The sequence below is a fragment of the Lepidochelys kempii genome, chromosome 3 (assembly GCF_965140265.1).
Source record: "Lepidochelys kempii isolate rLepKem1 chromosome 3, rLepKem1.hap2, whole genome shotgun sequence".
Classification (NCBI taxonomy): Eukaryota; Metazoa; Chordata; order Testudines; family Cheloniidae; genus Lepidochelys; species Lepidochelys kempii.
Window position 1 is genome coordinate 5450592 of NC_133258.1, and position 16558 is coordinate 5467149.

The window sequence follows — 16558 nt, forward strand, 5'->3', positions numbered from 1 at the left end:
ACTGGACACAATACTCCAGCTGAGACCTAATCAATGTGGAGTAGAGCAGAAGAATGACTTCTTGTGTCTTGCTTACAGCACTCCTGCTAATACATCCCAGAATGATGTTTCTTTTTTGCAATAGTGTTAAACTATTGATTCATATTTAGCTTGTCATGCACGATGACCCCCAGATCCCTTTCCACAGTACTCCTTCCTAGGCAGTCATTTTCCATTTTGTATGTGTGCAACTGATTGTTCCTCCCGAAGTGGAGTACTTTGCATTTGTCCTTATTGAATTTCATCCTATTTACTTCAGACCATTTCTCCAATTTGTCTAGATCATTTTGAATTTTAATCCTAAACGCCAAAGAACTTGCAACCCCTCCCAGCTTGGTATCATCTGCAAAAGTGTACTCTCTATGCCATTATCTAAATCATTGATGAAGATATTGAACAGAATCAGAGCCAAAATTGATCCATGTGGGACCCCACTCGTTATGTCCTTCCAGCATGACTGTGAACCACTGATGATTACTCTCTGGGAACGGTTTTCCAACCAGTTATGCACTCATCTTATAGTAGCTCCATCTAGGTTATATTTCCCTAGTTTGTTTATGAGAAGGTCATGCGAGACAGTATCAAAAGCCTTACTAAAGTCAAGATATACCACATCTACCGCTTCCCCCATCTACAAGGCTTGTTACCTTGTCAAAGAAAACTATTAGGTTGGTTTGACGTGATGTGTTCTGGACAAATTCATGGTGACCTATTTATCACTATCTTCTAGGCGTTCGGAAATTGATTATTTGCTCTATTATCTTTCCCGGTACTAAAGTTAAGCTGGCTGGTCTGTAATTCCCTGGGTTGTTCTTATTCCCCTTTTATGATTGGCACCATATTTGCCCTTTTCCAGTCTGCTGGAATCTCTCCGGTCTTCCATGACTTTTCAAAGATTATCACTAATATCTCAGATACCTCCTCAGTCAGCTCCTTGAGTATTCTAGGATGCATTTCATCAGGCCCTGGTGACTTGAAGACATCTACCTTGTCTAAGTAATTTTTAACTTCCTCTTTCCCTATTTTAACCTCTGATCCTACCCCCTTTTCATTGGTATTCACTATGCTAGATGTCCAATTGCTACTAACCTTTTGGTGAAAACTGAAACAAAAAATGTAATTTAGAACTTCTGCCATTTCCACATTTTCTGTTATTGTTTTTCCCCCTCATTGAGTAACGGGCCTACCCTGTCCTTGGTCTTTGCCTTGCTTCTAATGTAGCTGTAGAATGTTTTCTTGTTATTCTTTATGTCTCTAGCTAGTTTGATCTCGTTTTGTGCCTTGGCCTTTCTAATTTTGTCCCTACATAATTGTGATAGTTGTTTATATTGATCCTTAGTGAACAAACTCTTCAGGATTGGACTGGTGGGGTACGTTGCAGGTCACAAGTGGGAGAGGTGGGAAATCAGTGAGAGAGGTACGGAGCCCAGACAGGCTATAACAGGGGGCTGCAGAGCAGGACTGAGGTGCTGCAACAGGGTGGCTTGACCCTTCAGGGCCGGAGGGCCTGGAGCTAGCCAACCTTGCTCACTAAAGTGGCCCTGCTGGATCGGACCAGTTAATTACCTATCAAGGGCAGCAGCTGGCTGCAGTGAAGGGGGAAGCTCAGGAAAACTGCAGAACTTACGAGAGGCTCCTGCAGGGAAGACCCCAGTACCAGGCGGTTTGGAAGTCAGAGCCAGAAACCTGAGGCTCCAGCCAGCTAGGACCTGTGAGCGGCCTGCCAAAGCAGGAAGGGCTCCAGGCAGGAAGGCGTGGGAGGAGGGTGTGGCTGACAGGAGAAGAAAGCCACGCCAGACCCTGGAACTGGCGGCTTCGGGTGGAGCAGCCTGGGACAGAGGGAGAGCTCCCTGTGTGGCAGATCAACCAGGGCCAGGTCTGAACTCTTGGGTTACCATGGTGGCCTTGGGCCCCTGAGGACTGTGGGAATCACTTGTGTTAAGCCAGCCCCGGGTGAGGCGTGGTCAGCCACAAGAGACTGTGTGGAGTTTAAGAGACCCAACATGAGAGCTCACAGAGGCAGCAGGGTACCTGCGAAGCGAGCGCTGGCCACAAGGGGCTGCTACAGGTGGCCCAGCAGAGCTGAGTGTAGGCCCCAGGCTGGAATAGCAGTGTGGGGAGATAGGGCAGAAGCGAGGGGCCAAGCGGAGAGAACAAGGTAGTGCCCTGCAGCACTCAGCACTATGCCTTCGCTTGCTGCTCCCAGCCCCTCTCGGGAAGCAGGCAGGTAACTGAACACCTAGAGCTGTGTGCCAAGACTGTCACGCAGCAGATCTCATTGCGGCTTCAGTCCAAATCATGTGCTCAGGGGACTTCCCACCAACACCCGGTAATTACCACCTGCCGGAGCATTGCTGTCCAGGACAGTCTGTTATTGCTCTGAGTCTGGCCAGGGCAAGTTCCTCAGGTCTCTGAGCTGACCGAAGGCAGGGGGGGAAGCGCGGTTGCCATCACGGCCCAGCCGATCAGTCATTTCAGCAGAGCAGGAGGGGCTAGGAGAGGGAAGGAAGAGGTGACAGAGATGGAGGGAGGAGCTCTAGATTGCATATGGAAGAGGGCGATGGGAGACATACCAGGAATGAGGTGGAGTCAGAAGTGGCCTCCACCCCTCGCCATACAGTCACACAAGTGTGAGAGCCCCCACAAGTCCCCCCTTATTTCTTATCACAGAAGGCCACACTCCGGCGTAACAAATCGCCACAAGATGCTGCACAGAGGTGGATGATAACACACAGCACCGCTGCCAGCCATTAGCCTGGCTTGGCATTACCTGGTACCTCCAGGAGAACCAGGATTCAGGGAAGCCATGGCAGAGGCACACCACTGGGCCATTCCCCATCTCGACAAAATGCAGCTGGACTCCAGGCTAGAGGGAAGAACAGACAAAGAGCACAAGTTTATTCCCTGCCCCACAGTCCTTCCCCGCCCCACAGTCCTTCCTCCTCCGTTTTACCTGCAGCGGTTACACCCCACCCCCTTGCTGCGTGCCGGCATACGGAAGCCGGCCACAGCGCCTGGCACTTGGGTCATCGGCCATCCAGAACCTTAGCCCCTGGCTGTAAACATTTCCCACCTTCCCGTAGCCTGGCCTATTCTGCAGCAGAGACCAGACCAGTGCTCTCTCTGGTCCGGTTTTAAAGGATTTGACTTCCGGCCTGGCCCTCAGGAAACAGTCTCACATGGTCAAAAAACATCCCCCCGTGTAAAGTCTCTATCTGCCTTACTTGAATTTCAGCCCATTGCTGTTAAACACCACACACTGTGACCCGACCCTCGATATAGCTCCTCTCCCTCCATGGCACCAACACCCTTCAGATGTATGAAGAGTGCCATCACTGGATACTTATGGCCCTCAACACCATAGTACTGGGAACCTTCACTACCAAGATGGCTTTCCCAACACACTGTTTGTTACAGCCTACCTTGATTGGCACATAACCATGGGTCAGGTTCACTGGGTCACACGCAACCGGCTGAGTCTCTTCACGGCCAAGAAGCTACATGGTGAATAAAGAAAGTTCTCAGTTCTATCCCAGACACCCCCACTGCCAGTGATGGTGCCCAGCAACTCAGTGGCCACAGGCTGTTTGCACCAGATAACTTTCTACTGCTCAGCCAGCCTTCTAAACCAGCCCCACCCTCTTTGGGAAGCTTCCTTCATTCAAAATGGCCATAGCTCATTAGGCGTCTAGCTCAGGGTTTCTCAAACCACCCCCTTCTGACCACAAAAATTACTACACAACCCCAGGAGGGAGGACCAAAGCCTGAGCCCACCCGAGCCCCACCACTCCAAATGTGGGGACAAAGCCCAAGCCTGAGCCCCGGGTGAGGGGACTGAAGGCCAAGCCCCGCCGCCCTATACCCCAGCAAGCTTAACATCAGCCCTGGCGACCCATGTTGGGGTCCCACTGCAAATCTAGCCGTTTGCCCATGTTATGAAAACCCCAAGTGATCAGGCAAGACTGGCAGTATCTGCAGAAGAGAGAACCCAGACTGGCTAAGACAACCCTTGGCGGGGCTGCATGACGGAGTCCAGGGCTGGGCGAGCAGTACCGGAGTGCTCTCACAGCCGAGGGAAGAGGAATCGGCCTTACTCATCCAATGCCATTATTCCTTGTCAGTTCTGAATGGAAACAGGCCAGGAGGCAGCTTTCAGATCCAGAGGCCACCCAGCAAGCTCAGGCGGGAGGTACTGATTTCAGTTCCTCTCCGATTAAGGGGATTAAATTAATTCACGGCTTTAAACATAAATACCTACACTAAGGGGAAAAGCACGGGAAGGAAGACTGCATGCATCTCTAGGTGTTACATGCACGTTGTAGAACCCAAGGTACACCTGTTAGAGCTCCCCAAGCCCTGTTAAGGGTGAGGATTCCCTGAGAAGGGAGAGAGGAGAACTGTAAAAGCAAGCAATAAAACAAGATTTCCACGCCACTGTAGTACACCAAGGATACTACTTGGTCTCTTACTTCCAGTGCTTGGTCTTTTGGGGAGACCATCAATGAGGAGGGCCAAATTGGCACTAACTTTGGTGGTGGTTTGCATGACATGGGCACCTGCCATTGTAGGAAACACAATGAAACACATGGTTTGTTTTTTGTGGTAACCTAAGCTACCAGTCAGCTACCCAGTGGTGGTAGCTGCCAGTCAGGTCTGGATTGGAGCTTGTGACCTATAGGAAAAAGGCTTTGTGCTCAACCACCAATCCTTCGAACTATCCATTTCCACTCAAGTACATACACCAATGCTAGGCACCCAAATGAAAAGCCATTGGGCACCTAGAGCCTTATTTGGGCAGCTCGGATGGGATTTTCCAAAAGGTACATTGCTTCTTTAGCAGCACAAGTCCCATGACTGTCAGCCGGATACTTTTAAGTCACTTGGATGCTGCTGAAAATCTCACCCCTACCAACCACCTCATGTCAGGCACCTCCACAGCTCTCCGTTACGTTACAAGACAGACTAAAAATCTTTTAAAATCGTAATTGCTACTATTTGTACTACTGTAGTGCCTAGAAACTCTAATCGTGGATCAGCGCCCCTCTGCGCTAGGTGCTGTACAAAGATACAGGCTGTAAACTCTCTGGGGCAAAGATCAAGTTTAAGACAAGAAACAACAGGCAGATACAGCAAACGGGTAGTGGGGAGCACAAGGGAACAATGAGAATACCAGTCAAGCAGTGGTCACAGCACACCCGCTGCCTAACTTTTTGGGTTTAAAATATTCTGCCAGTTTTGATCGTCAAAGAATTTACACCCCCAATGCGGATTTTTGCCTCAGCATGGTATTAGCAACCTAATCGCAAACATTTAACACTTGTGAGATGCTTTGAGATCTATGGAAGAAAAGCATCACATGTAAGTGATACGTACTTTCACATAAGTGGAACAGCCTTAAAACTAATGTTGTGTGCAGTTGTTGTAGCCATGTTGGTTAAAGGATAAGACAGACACAAGGTGGGTGAGGAAATATATTTTATTGGGCCAACGTCTGTAAGTGAAAGAGAAACTTTTGAGCTCTAAAGCTTGTCGTCTCTTTCACCACAGAAGTTGGCCCAATAAACTATACCTCACCCACCTTGTGTGTGATAAAATAAAGGTCAGAGTGACAGTGCACTTCTGCACAGCAAAGTCCAGCCTCTACTAACATAGCTCGGTGAACCATTAACCACGCCAGACAACTCTCCCAAGGGTGAGAGAAAGGGTAGAAGCTATAAGGAACCCTCTGTAGGGAGATGGGAGAGGAGCTGCGTACAACAGAGCCGACGTTACAACAGGTCAGGAAGAAGGAGTCTTGGCAGATGGCAGGCTCTGCAAGGTATTAACCTATGAGCAAGAGAAGCGTGGAAAGCTTCACTCAGGCTCTGCAGGTGGTAACATGATCTGCTTGTGATTAAATAAGCCAACATTAGTCAAACACTGCAAAAGGTGAGAAAGGCTGAGTAGAATTACAATCACTAGGCACCTTAGCGAAGGAGAAACCACCTCTTAGTACTGATCCTCAGGGCACCACACTATTAACCGCCTTCCGTGCTCATTAAAGTCTCACTCTGGTTCCTAGCTGACAGTTCTTAATCCATTACAGGGCTTTACCTCCTTATCAGATCCACCTGTGGGACTTTTGAAATTAATTGTATCTGCCAGTTCTTTTGACAGCCTCCTCTATCTTGCTACCTCTTCTACAGAATTCTAACCGATTAGAGCAGCAGGATTAACCCTTCCATGACTTCCTCCCGTTTTATTACATTCACCCAGGTGCATCGTAACGGAACCATGATCTGCTCTCACTCTGGATTGACAGAGGCGTTAGTAACGCCATCACTACACCTGAGTTACTCTGGATTGACAGTGGCATAACTGACAGCCCAATTTGGCCCTCTGTCTCTAACAGAGACGGGCGAAATGAGGGGATTTTTACTTTCGGGCAGCCTCATCTGATCTGGGTTTCGTTTTTGCCAAGTCAGGAGTGATCTAGACCTGGGCTCAATTTGACCGGAACCCTGAAAGGACAAGCCCATGACATTTCAGCCTAAAGGTACAATATGCAAGGGATTCTGAGTCCGCGAACAAAAACAGGCCTTGGAATAAAATCAGCATCACAACCACACTTATAGCATCCCTCAGAAAAACAATGTACAGTGCAGGGTCAAGAGAGCCACTCTATGGAAATTTTGCTCTAAATTATAGTACGCTAGGCAAGAGCAGGAGTCCCTATCTACAATAGGGTTAGGATATTTCTACAGCACCCAGCTTTGTGGTATCTAAACTCTGAACTATGTATTCTGTCCAGAGGAAGGAGACAGTAAATACACAGATGCATATCGCACTTAGCCACTAGATACCTGAATTCCACACAAGTCCTGCAGTTCCTTCAGGGCAGCATCAGTGTCCTTGACAAGGATGGTGGCTATTCCCATTTCCCGGGCTGGCTTTAAGTTAGCTCCAATGTCATCCAGAAAAATAACCTGAATTCAGGAGAGATTCAGAACCTGGGGTCAGTCAAGGAAGAGGAGAGTTTTGGGGAGAATGGGGGGGAAGGGGACGTTGCTGTGATTCCCCAGTGATTTGGGCCAAGAGATTTTCACATCAGTGTCTACTGATTTTGGGTGCCCAACTTGAGAAGCCCTGGTTCACAGCCAACAGGTGTGCCCAGCACTTTCTGAAAGCCAGGCCCCATGCCTATGTCTAGTTGGGTCGCTTTGGGCAGTCTTTGCCATTGTCCCTAAACTAGAAGCAAGTTGCGCCTTCACCTCCTGCGGTTTCGCCTTCAGCACGCCCAGTGCATACTCGTAAATTCGAGGGTCCGGCTTCTTCAGACCGATGCGACAAGACTCGATCACCAGATCAAAATGTCTCTTCAGCAGAGAGAGCGTGAGAGCTGTGAGGTGTCTGTGAGGGCTGTCATCTATCCAGTTATTTGTGAGCACACACGTCCTGAACCCTGTAACGGGACAGATGATTAAATGGGTTGAGGGGCTATTCCGACTGGGAACGATTAAGGAGAATCCTTTTCTTTCCATCACCCAGCTGTCTATCAGCAATTACACATCTTATATCTGTATGTCCACTTTAACCACAGAGGATCTCAAAGAGCTTTACAAACGAAGGTCCCAACTTTGTGAGGCTCTACTCATTCAAGGTGTCTAACTCCTGAAGTCAGGAGGGACCATTCGAGTGACGACTCCCTGTTGAGCAAAGGGTGCACAATCAAGACCTTCTAACACCACCCAGTCAAGTAATCCTGTTCAGAAATTTACCAAGTTCCATCTTAAAGTCAGGTAGGTTGTTAGATGAAGAGCACAACGCTTCTGTTATACAACAGTTTGGGACAGGAAGTGAAGACAAATCCCATGTCCCAGTGAGACTGTTGGTGGAATTTAGGTAGGCAGAATGGAATCTGGCCACCATCAGAGGTTTCTGCTTCTGGCCACTGGGTTGAAGAAATTGGCAGGACTTCATTTTGGGAGACCGAACAGTCCGTCTAAGGTAGCCGCTCCATGCAGATTTGGATGCAGTCTCTTTCTAAGGCGGTGGTTCGGTTGCTCAGGTCTCTTTGGCCTAGTCCCAACTGAGGATTGGGTTTTTCTGTTTGTTTCCAATAAATCCAGCTGCTCCCAGGATTAATGAAAACCAGGTCTGATCCAAAGCCTATTTAAGTCAGTGGGACTCTTTCCCCTGAAGCCAACAGGCTTTGGGTCAGGCTCATAGTAACTATAATTTCCCCCTCCTCTGGAGTTAATGCCCTCCAAAGCGACACAGTGTTACAGAGATTGCTAGACTGTTTAGTTAATTGTTGTTGGCTTGGTGACAGCATGCCTGATTTATTTGGTAATAACGCACAGAGAAAATATCTAATTAGTCAAGTGGTGGTAAGTAAATATCAGGGAAGTACTTTGAAAATAAAGAGCCACATCTAAGCCTCACGATTTCATTGGTTAGAGGATTTGGAATGGTTTGCTGATGAGTGATGGCTATCTGCTGCTGCCAGAGATCAACGGCAACCAGCGCTTTGGGAAGGGTGCGCCATGGGAATTCAGGATACATTTGGGCCAGGGATGGAACATTATTATGTAAAGTAATGCACACTGGAAAAAATAACCCCAACTATACATACAATATGATGGGGGCTAAATTTAGCTACAACTAATCAGGAGAAAGATCTTGGAGTCATCGTGGATAGTTCTCTGAAGACGTCCACGCAGCGTGCAGCGGCAGTCAAAAAAGCAAACGGGATGTTAGGAATCATTAAAAAAGGGAGAGAGAGTAAGACAGAGAGTATCTTATTGCCCTTATATAAATCCATGGTACGCCCACATCTTGAATACGGCGTACAGATATGGTCTCCTCATCTCAAAAAAGATATACTGGCATTAGAAAAGGTTCAGAGAAGGGCAACTAAAATGATGAGGAGTTTAGAACGGGTCCCATGTGAGGAGAGATTAAAGAGGCTAGGACTTTTCAGCTTGGAAAAAAGGAGACTAAGGGGGGATATGATAGAGATGTATAAAGTCATGAGTGGTGTGGAGAAAGTGAAAAAGGAAAAGTTATTTACTTGTTCCCGTAATATAAGAACTAGGGGGCACCAAATTAAATGAATGGGCAGCAAGTTTAAAACAAATAAAAGGAAGTTCTTCTTCACACAGCGCACAGTCAACCTGTGGAACTCCTTGCCTGAGGAGGTGGTGAAGGCTAGGACTATAACAGGGTTTAAAAGAGAAATGGATAAATTCATGGAGGCTAAGTCCATTAATGGCTATTAGCCAGGATGGGTAAGGAATGGTGTCCCTAGCCTCTGTTTGTCAGAGGGTGGAGATGGATGGCAGGAGATCACTTGATCATTACCTGTTAGGTTCACTCCCTCTGGGGGCACCTAGCATTGGCCACTGTCGGTAGACAGGACACAGGGCTGGATGGACCTTTGGTCTGACCCAGTATTGCCATTCTTATGTACTTATGAACAGCCACGGTCAGAAAGGTAACAGGCACAGCTATGCATTTATAGGGAATAGAGCTCTACTGAGAGACACGTTCTCTGGGAACGGATGGCAATCCAAGCGAGACAAGATGAACCCAGATGAGACACAAGCCATCAGTTCAGGGGAGGCAGGGTGTAGGGTTATTAGTGATGAGAGAGAGGACGGATTGCTGGAAGCAGCAAGTGTTTAGGAGGGATTAGGAAGAGAACCACCTGCGTGATGGCAAAGGAGGGCAGCATGGCAGAAAGACCAGGAAGGAAATGAAAGTCAGTGAGGGGAATGGGAAGAGCACAAGGAACAGGATGGGGTTTGGGGCGATGGGGGGGAAATGAGAGCAGAGATCCAGATGGGAACAACGTTGCTAAGACCATTTTTCAACATGGTTATTCTCCATTGTGGTTGAGCAACACCCAACACGGGAGGGACTGTTCTGGTCCAAACCCTCCTATGGGGTGACCACCAGTTAGCCTGCAGCACGGTTGCTGTACCACTGTCAGGGACAAACATTGGGGTGGAGTACAAATCCACAAGACAGCCACACAAACTCTAGCATGGGCAAGCCAGAGATTCTGCCTGCATTGCCTTCAAAGTTCAAAGTTGCCTTCAAGATGCAAGTCAAAGACTAACTGCACTAAAAAGAGTCCTTGGAGAAATATTGGCAATCAAATACAGTGGGTCTATGGAAGGAAGAAAACTGGATCTAGTCTTCACTGCAAACATTAGCCAGGTTTAAACATGGTTTTAGTCCAAGCAATTTCTGTCCACAGTGGCAAGAAGTAAGCTCATTTCCTAACCACATTTTAACCTAGTGACATACCAGGCTTGAGACATGGTCCTTCAGTGTATCTATGAACCTATTTTTTCTGTCCACACAGGCAAAGAGAAACTCTTTGGTAACAAGAACGGGCCAGGATCGCACCTGAACGTGGTTACTGGTGTAGCATAGCTGGGAGGGAAGGAATGCTAACAGCAAGTAGCCATCACTTACCATTGTTCCTGAGAGTTACAGCAGCTTGCAGAATAGCAGTACTGAGCTTTCCTTGTGTCATAATATCCTCAAAGACCTGTGCTATGGAGAACTTCTCCGGGAGCAAAACCCCTGAGGAGGCAGCAAACCTCTTGCAATCCTCTTCCAGCTCAGAAACCAGCTTAAAAACACAGAGTTCCCATCACCCAAAGGAGATCAAGTTATATGTCAACACAAAATGAGGAAGTCACTAAAAACTCTGAGTCCCGTCAATACATACGCTCCGCATTAACTATTTCCTAATGAAGTTTAAGGGTTACCAATAAGCTAGTATTAAAGACCCCTCTCCCCCAGGAAGCAGGAATGAAAGGACTTAGCCCGAAGGTATAGAGAAACCAAGTACATTGTGTTTTAGATCTAATTAAATAGCATTGGACATAAGCCAAGTAATTAATCTACCACTGGTGGAGGCTATTTCTCATGGTGAAATTGCCAAGCTATAGCAGATTTAAGCTCATCCTGAGGCCAGACTAGCTAAGCGTGAAAGTGCAAAGTTACCGCTGTCAAGATTCAAACCTAGCCCCTTCGTGGCCCAAAGGCAATAGCTTCACCAGGTGAGCCAAGAAGAAACCTTGTCTTGGCAGGACATCTGCACAGCTTGTGTCCAACACATGTCGTGCCCTGCCCATCTGCTCAACTCTCTCAGCGCTCAGCTGAGATGATCTCTTACCTGAGATACAGTGATCTCTCCTCTCATTGCTCTGGCATAGGGACCACTGGGGCCTGCTCCAACAATGACATTTTGCAAAAAGTTCCTAAAAATGAGAGGAAACCATCAGAGGAGTGAAGTAACCATCAGAGGAGTGAAGTAACCATCAGAGGAGTGAAGTAACCATCAGAGGAGTGAAGTAACCATCAGAGGAGTGAAGTTTTGGAATAGCCTTCCGAGGGAAGTAGTGGGGGCAAAAGATCTATCTTGCTTTAAGATTAAACTCGATAAGTTTATGGAGGAGATGGTATGATGGGATAACATGGTTTTGGTATTTAAATATTCATGGTAAATAGGCCCAATGGCCTGTGATGGGTTTTTAGATGGGGTAAGATCCAAGTTACCCGGGAAAGAATTTTCTGTAGTATCTGGCTGATGAATTTTGCCCATATGCTCAGGGTTTAGCTGATCGCCATATTTGGGGTCGGGAAGGAATTTTCCTCCAGGGCAGATTGGAAGGCCCTGGAGGTTTTTCGCCTTCCTCTGTAGCATGGGGCACGGGTCACTTGCTGGAGGATTCTCTGCTCCTTGAGGTCTTCAAACTACAATTTGAGGACTTCAATAGCACAGATATAGGTGTGAGGTCTTTTTTAGGAGTGGTGGGTGAAATTCTGTGGCCTGCATTGTGCAGGAGGTCAGACTAGATGATCATAATGGTCCCTTCTGACCTAAATATCTATGAATCTATCTATGAATCTATGAATGAATACGTTACAGTAAGGAACGAACAAGCAGCAACTGGCTCCAGGCTGCTGCTGTCAAGTTACAACTTCCTGCAAGACAAGGACCGAGCACTGTCCATACACGGGCCGGAACGCATTCAGCAGTTCAGTTCTATTCTAAAGAGGGACTGCCAAGAAAGCTTCTCACTCCCCATGGATCTTTGATTCATCGAGTGGGGGAAACGTTTTTTCCTTTGTCTCCTGTTGACACTGCAGAGTGCTGAGAGAGAAAGCCGCATATTACTCTCCTTACGCACCATCTACCCATTGGTCCCGCAAGCCACAGAATAAAACCCTGTAGCATGGGAGGGAAAGTCACTTACAGAAAAGACGTCATCTTACTTGAGAGCACAGGGCCTCTAAGTCAAACATTAGAGATGAAAATGACCTATTAAGCTAGTGGGCTAAATTAATCCCTGGTGCAACTACAGTCAAGTTAAATCAAAGAATAAGCTTGGCTCATCCCTTGCCACTGCAGTGTTGCTCACAATACTTTCCCATACGTTGTACGGTCCAGAACTGGAGCACAGGTGCTGAAGCTTCTATCACTTCTGCTAAAAGGATATTGGTGGTCTAGCAGATTTTACATCAGGAAAGCTTTTGTGATGTTCATCTCAGATTTTCCCTTTGCTTCATTTCATCCTGTCACTGATTTGTATTGGGAGGCAGCGCGTGGCCTAGTGGACAGAGCAGGAGACTGGGACTGCTGGGCAACCTTGGGAAATTCACGTCACCTCCCTGTGCCTCAGTTTCCCCATCTGCTTAATTGGGATGATCGTGACCTCCTTTTGTAAAGTGTTTTGCAATCTATTATTAACTGTAGTTGTTTCATGATTGGGGCCTCAACGTTAGAGCCCTGTGCGGATACAAAATTTGCATTTGCATCCGATCCGCAAACACGGTCCACGGATATCCGCAGATTTGCAGGACTCTACTCATTGTGACTATCTTAGATACTTCTATGGCCCCATTACCCTAGTACCTCAGCACCTCACCAAGCGCTATCACCCCATTGTACAGATGGAGACTGGAGAGAGATTAAGTGACCTGGCCAAGGTCACACAGTGGGTGTCTGTGGCAGAGCAGGAATCGATTTCTGGTCTCCCACAGCCCACGCTGATGCTCTAACCTCTAGACCAGGAGTGGGCAAACTTTTTGGCCTGAGGGCCACATCTGGGTATGGAAATTGTATGGCAGACCATGAATGCTCACAGAATTGGGGGTTGGGTGCGGGATAGGGTGAGGGCTCCAGCTGGGGGTGCGGGCTCCGGGGTGTGGCCAGAAATGAGGAGTTCAGGGTGAGGGAGGAGGCTCTGGGCTGGGGCAAGTAGTTGAGATGTGGGGGTGGTGTAGGGCTGAGGGCTCTGGCTGCAGGTGCGGGCTCTGGGGTGGGGATGTGGGGTTTGTGGTGCAGGAGGGTGTTCCAGGCTGGGACCGAGGGGTTCGGAGAGTGGGAGGGGGATCAGGGCTGGGGTCGGGGCATGGGGAGAGGCTCAGGGTTGCAGGGTCCAAGCGGCACTTACCTTAAGCGGTCCCGGAAGCAGCAGCAGCATGTCCCCCCTCCAGCTCCTATGTGGAGGCATGACGCCGGCCATGAGGCTCTGCGTGCTGCCCCACCCGCAGGTGCCACCCCTGCAGCTCCCATTGGCCGTGGTTCCTGGCCAATGGCAGCTGTAGAGCCGGCACTTGGGCGGAGGCAGCGTGCGGAGCCCCCTGGCTGCCCCGACACGTAGGAGCCAGAGGGGGGACATGCTCCTGCTTCTGGAAGCCATGCAGACTGGGGCAAGCCCCCGCTCCCGCTCCCTGAGTGGAGCTCGAGGGCAGGATTAAAAGGTCCGATGGGCCAGATGCGGCCCATAGGCCGAACTTTGCCCACCCCTGCTCTAGACCGTCCTCTCTCTTCCAATTCTCTGCACCTCTCACAGCAGCACACAGGGTGGCACAGGGTGGCACTTTCACCCTCTAGAGCAGGGGTTCTTAACCTTTCCTGAAGCCTGCACCCCTTTGGTTCTCAAAATATGTTCTCGCGCCCCTTATCAAAAATCGTTGAAGTAGGTCAGTTCTTTAAACCTAGATATATTACAGTAATTGCTAAAAAATGTATGATGTTAATAAACACACAGGTTTGATGAAACAAGTAGTTGTACTTACGTGCCTGGGCTTAACTTGTGTTTTCGATGATATGCCTTCTAAAAAAAATCTGCCCTGTCTCGCATCCCCAGAAAGGGCATCCTGCACCCCCAGGGGGTGCGTGCGCCCCGGGGTAAGAACCACTGCCCTAGAGGCAGGATTCTTGCAGTGCCTCTGATCCAATGCACTTCCCCTTAGGGGGGGCCCCCAGCAGCAGGACCTCAGAGAGGGCACCCATCCACACCAATGACTAACCCAGCCCCCACAACGGAGGGCCGGGAGGGAACTTTTAAAAAATGCCCCTATTTAAGGCTCAATCCTGTGAGATGCTGGATGCCCTCACCTCCCACTGGCTGCCCACCAGCATCAAAGCCTTGCTGGTCAGACTACAGAGCCGACGTGCAGCTACCCCACCCAAACTAATGCCTCCCCCCGGCCCCGATTACGCCCTGAAAACCCCTGAAGAAAGTGCCACAATCCCATCTGCTTTAGCAGCAGCTAAATGCACAGCTTAAACTGCATTAGTTCATTTAATCTTCCCTCATTAGCTTAATCCTTCCGGCCCCTCCAGCCATTTTGGAAGACTTTGTTCTATCAAGGGTTGGAGCAACAATTTCTCAGACACCTGGCTCCCGTCTCGCCAGGATCCAGCAGGTAACGGAAAGTCTGACACATCAAAAGAAACAGGAGAAGCGACAGGAGGAACTAAAAGGATAAAGGCCTTTTGAATGGTAAGTCGCATCACAGATCAAGTGGGGCCGCTCCAGTTTGTTGCTGACCTTAAGACTGTTTAAATAATCAGATCGCAGCCAGTCCAGCTCCCTGCCAACGCAGGCTAAACCCCTGTAGCATGTTTTCTAGTGTATTGTCCACTCTGGTTGCCAGCAACCCAAAGAACATAGGTTCCAATGCTCCCAAATAGTCACTGCTCTGTTGACATGTTTCCTTCCCTGGTCCATTTCACCTTCTTCTTCCAGGGGCCACACTAAGTCCTTAGACATCCTTGAAGATGGCTACGCTTGGAAAGGTTTGATTTTTTTTTTTTTTTTTTAAAAAAACAGTAAGTGTCAATTTCACGGTACACACACAAACCGAGGAAAAGTATTTCCATCGAGCATAGTATAAAAAGTCCTGCTGGAGACCTGACAGTTTGATTTACGGATATTTACTTAACATATTTTGACTTGTGCTGTTGACACTTGGTGTTTTAAGTAATGCACCGGGAGGCATTCTGTTCTTTGCTGCTGCATTGCTGCATTAGAGCCATTGTTATATGCTTGGTGGAATCCAATTTTAACCTTTCGATCACTTTGATTGATAACACTGGTGTTTGTTTCTAAGCATTTTTTTCAATTTAAACGTTCACAATTGCAAGGACCTGAGGGCGGCTCAGACAACTGGGAAAGAGGGATCATAGAAGATTAGGATTGGAAGGGACCTCAGGACATCACCTAGCCCAAGCCCCTGCTCAAAGCAGGACCAACCCCAACTAAATCATCCCAGCCAGGGCTCTGTCAAGCTGGGCCTTAAAAACCTCTAAGGAAGGAGATTCCACCACCTCCCTAGGTAACGCATTCCAGTGCTTTACCACTATGTTTTAACTAATGCTGCACAGCTGCTGCAACACCCTTTGAAAGGACGCATTCACAGGATCCACTCTGCTGCCCAGTGCAAGGTACCAAGCCAGGAGCAAGCCCCCTGCTGCCCACCAGTGTTATGAGACTCCAGCCCTGGCGCTGAGGGGTTTCCACGGACAGCGGCTGCATGCACAACCGGTGCGGGGACACATGGCTCAGCACAGCCTTAGCCTGGTGCTTGCACCCTCCAGACACTGGGAGGGCGTTGCACATTCAGCTCTTGATTTGTGGGCAAAGATTAACCACAGTGGAGGGGGGCTAGGCCTGCCTGAACGAGAGGGCACCGCAAAATTCTCAATTTTCAGGGGTCTCCTCCGCTGAGAACCCAGCTCTCCGACATTTCTCCGACAGTATCAGCGCCATCTGGCACCAGTTCCCTTTCTTGCGGCTGTGCTGGGGCAAGGCCTCTTATGGCCACTTGCTGGTCTGCCATAGGGGAGTGCAAGTTGCCAGGATCAGGGATATCAGAACAGGGATTAGACACAGTAACGGCTGACGCCACTTGACAGCATGTTCAACTTCGTTCGTTTCCCCAAAGGTGGGGCAAGAAAAACAGACAGGGCAAGAGAGTACGTGGATGACATTCATCATAGCCAAGACGTGAGAGGAAAGACAGCCCTGGCGTACCAAGATGGCTCGTCCTCGTAGCTTAGAAACTGGATCGGGCTCAGGAGATCCAGATTGAATTCCTGGCTCTGCCAAGCACGCAGCGGCAATAGCCCAGTTCCTCATCTGTGAAATGGGGATACTTCCTTTCTCCCACCCTGTGTCTTATTTACTTAGCTTGCGAGCTGGTCAGGGTAGGGACTGTACTACTA

General features: G+C 48.7%; 1 protein-coding gene across 3 annotated transcripts in view; it reads right to left on the reverse strand.

Moving 5' to 3' along the window:
• EPHX2 (epoxide hydrolase 2) overlaps window positions 1–16558 on the reverse strand; it is a 114355-nt gene that overhangs the window by 84313 nt on the left and 13484 nt on the right. For all 3 annotated transcript variants that reach the window (XM_073335538.1, XM_073335537.1, XM_073335539.1), the window contains exons 2-7: window positions 11213–11297; window positions 10504–10663; window positions 7290–7480; window positions 6882–7004; window positions 3462–3536; window positions 2810–2905 (exon numbers count right to left, since the gene is read on the reverse strand). In XM_073335538.1, coding sequence (XP_073191639.1) covers window positions 2810–2905; window positions 3462–3536; window positions 6882–7004; window positions 7290–7480; window positions 10504–10663; window positions 11213–11297 — 730 coding nt within the window. The remainder of the gene's footprint in view (window positions 1–2809; window positions 2906–3461; window positions 3537–6881; window positions 7005–7289; window positions 7481–10503; window positions 10664–11212; window positions 11298–16558) is intronic.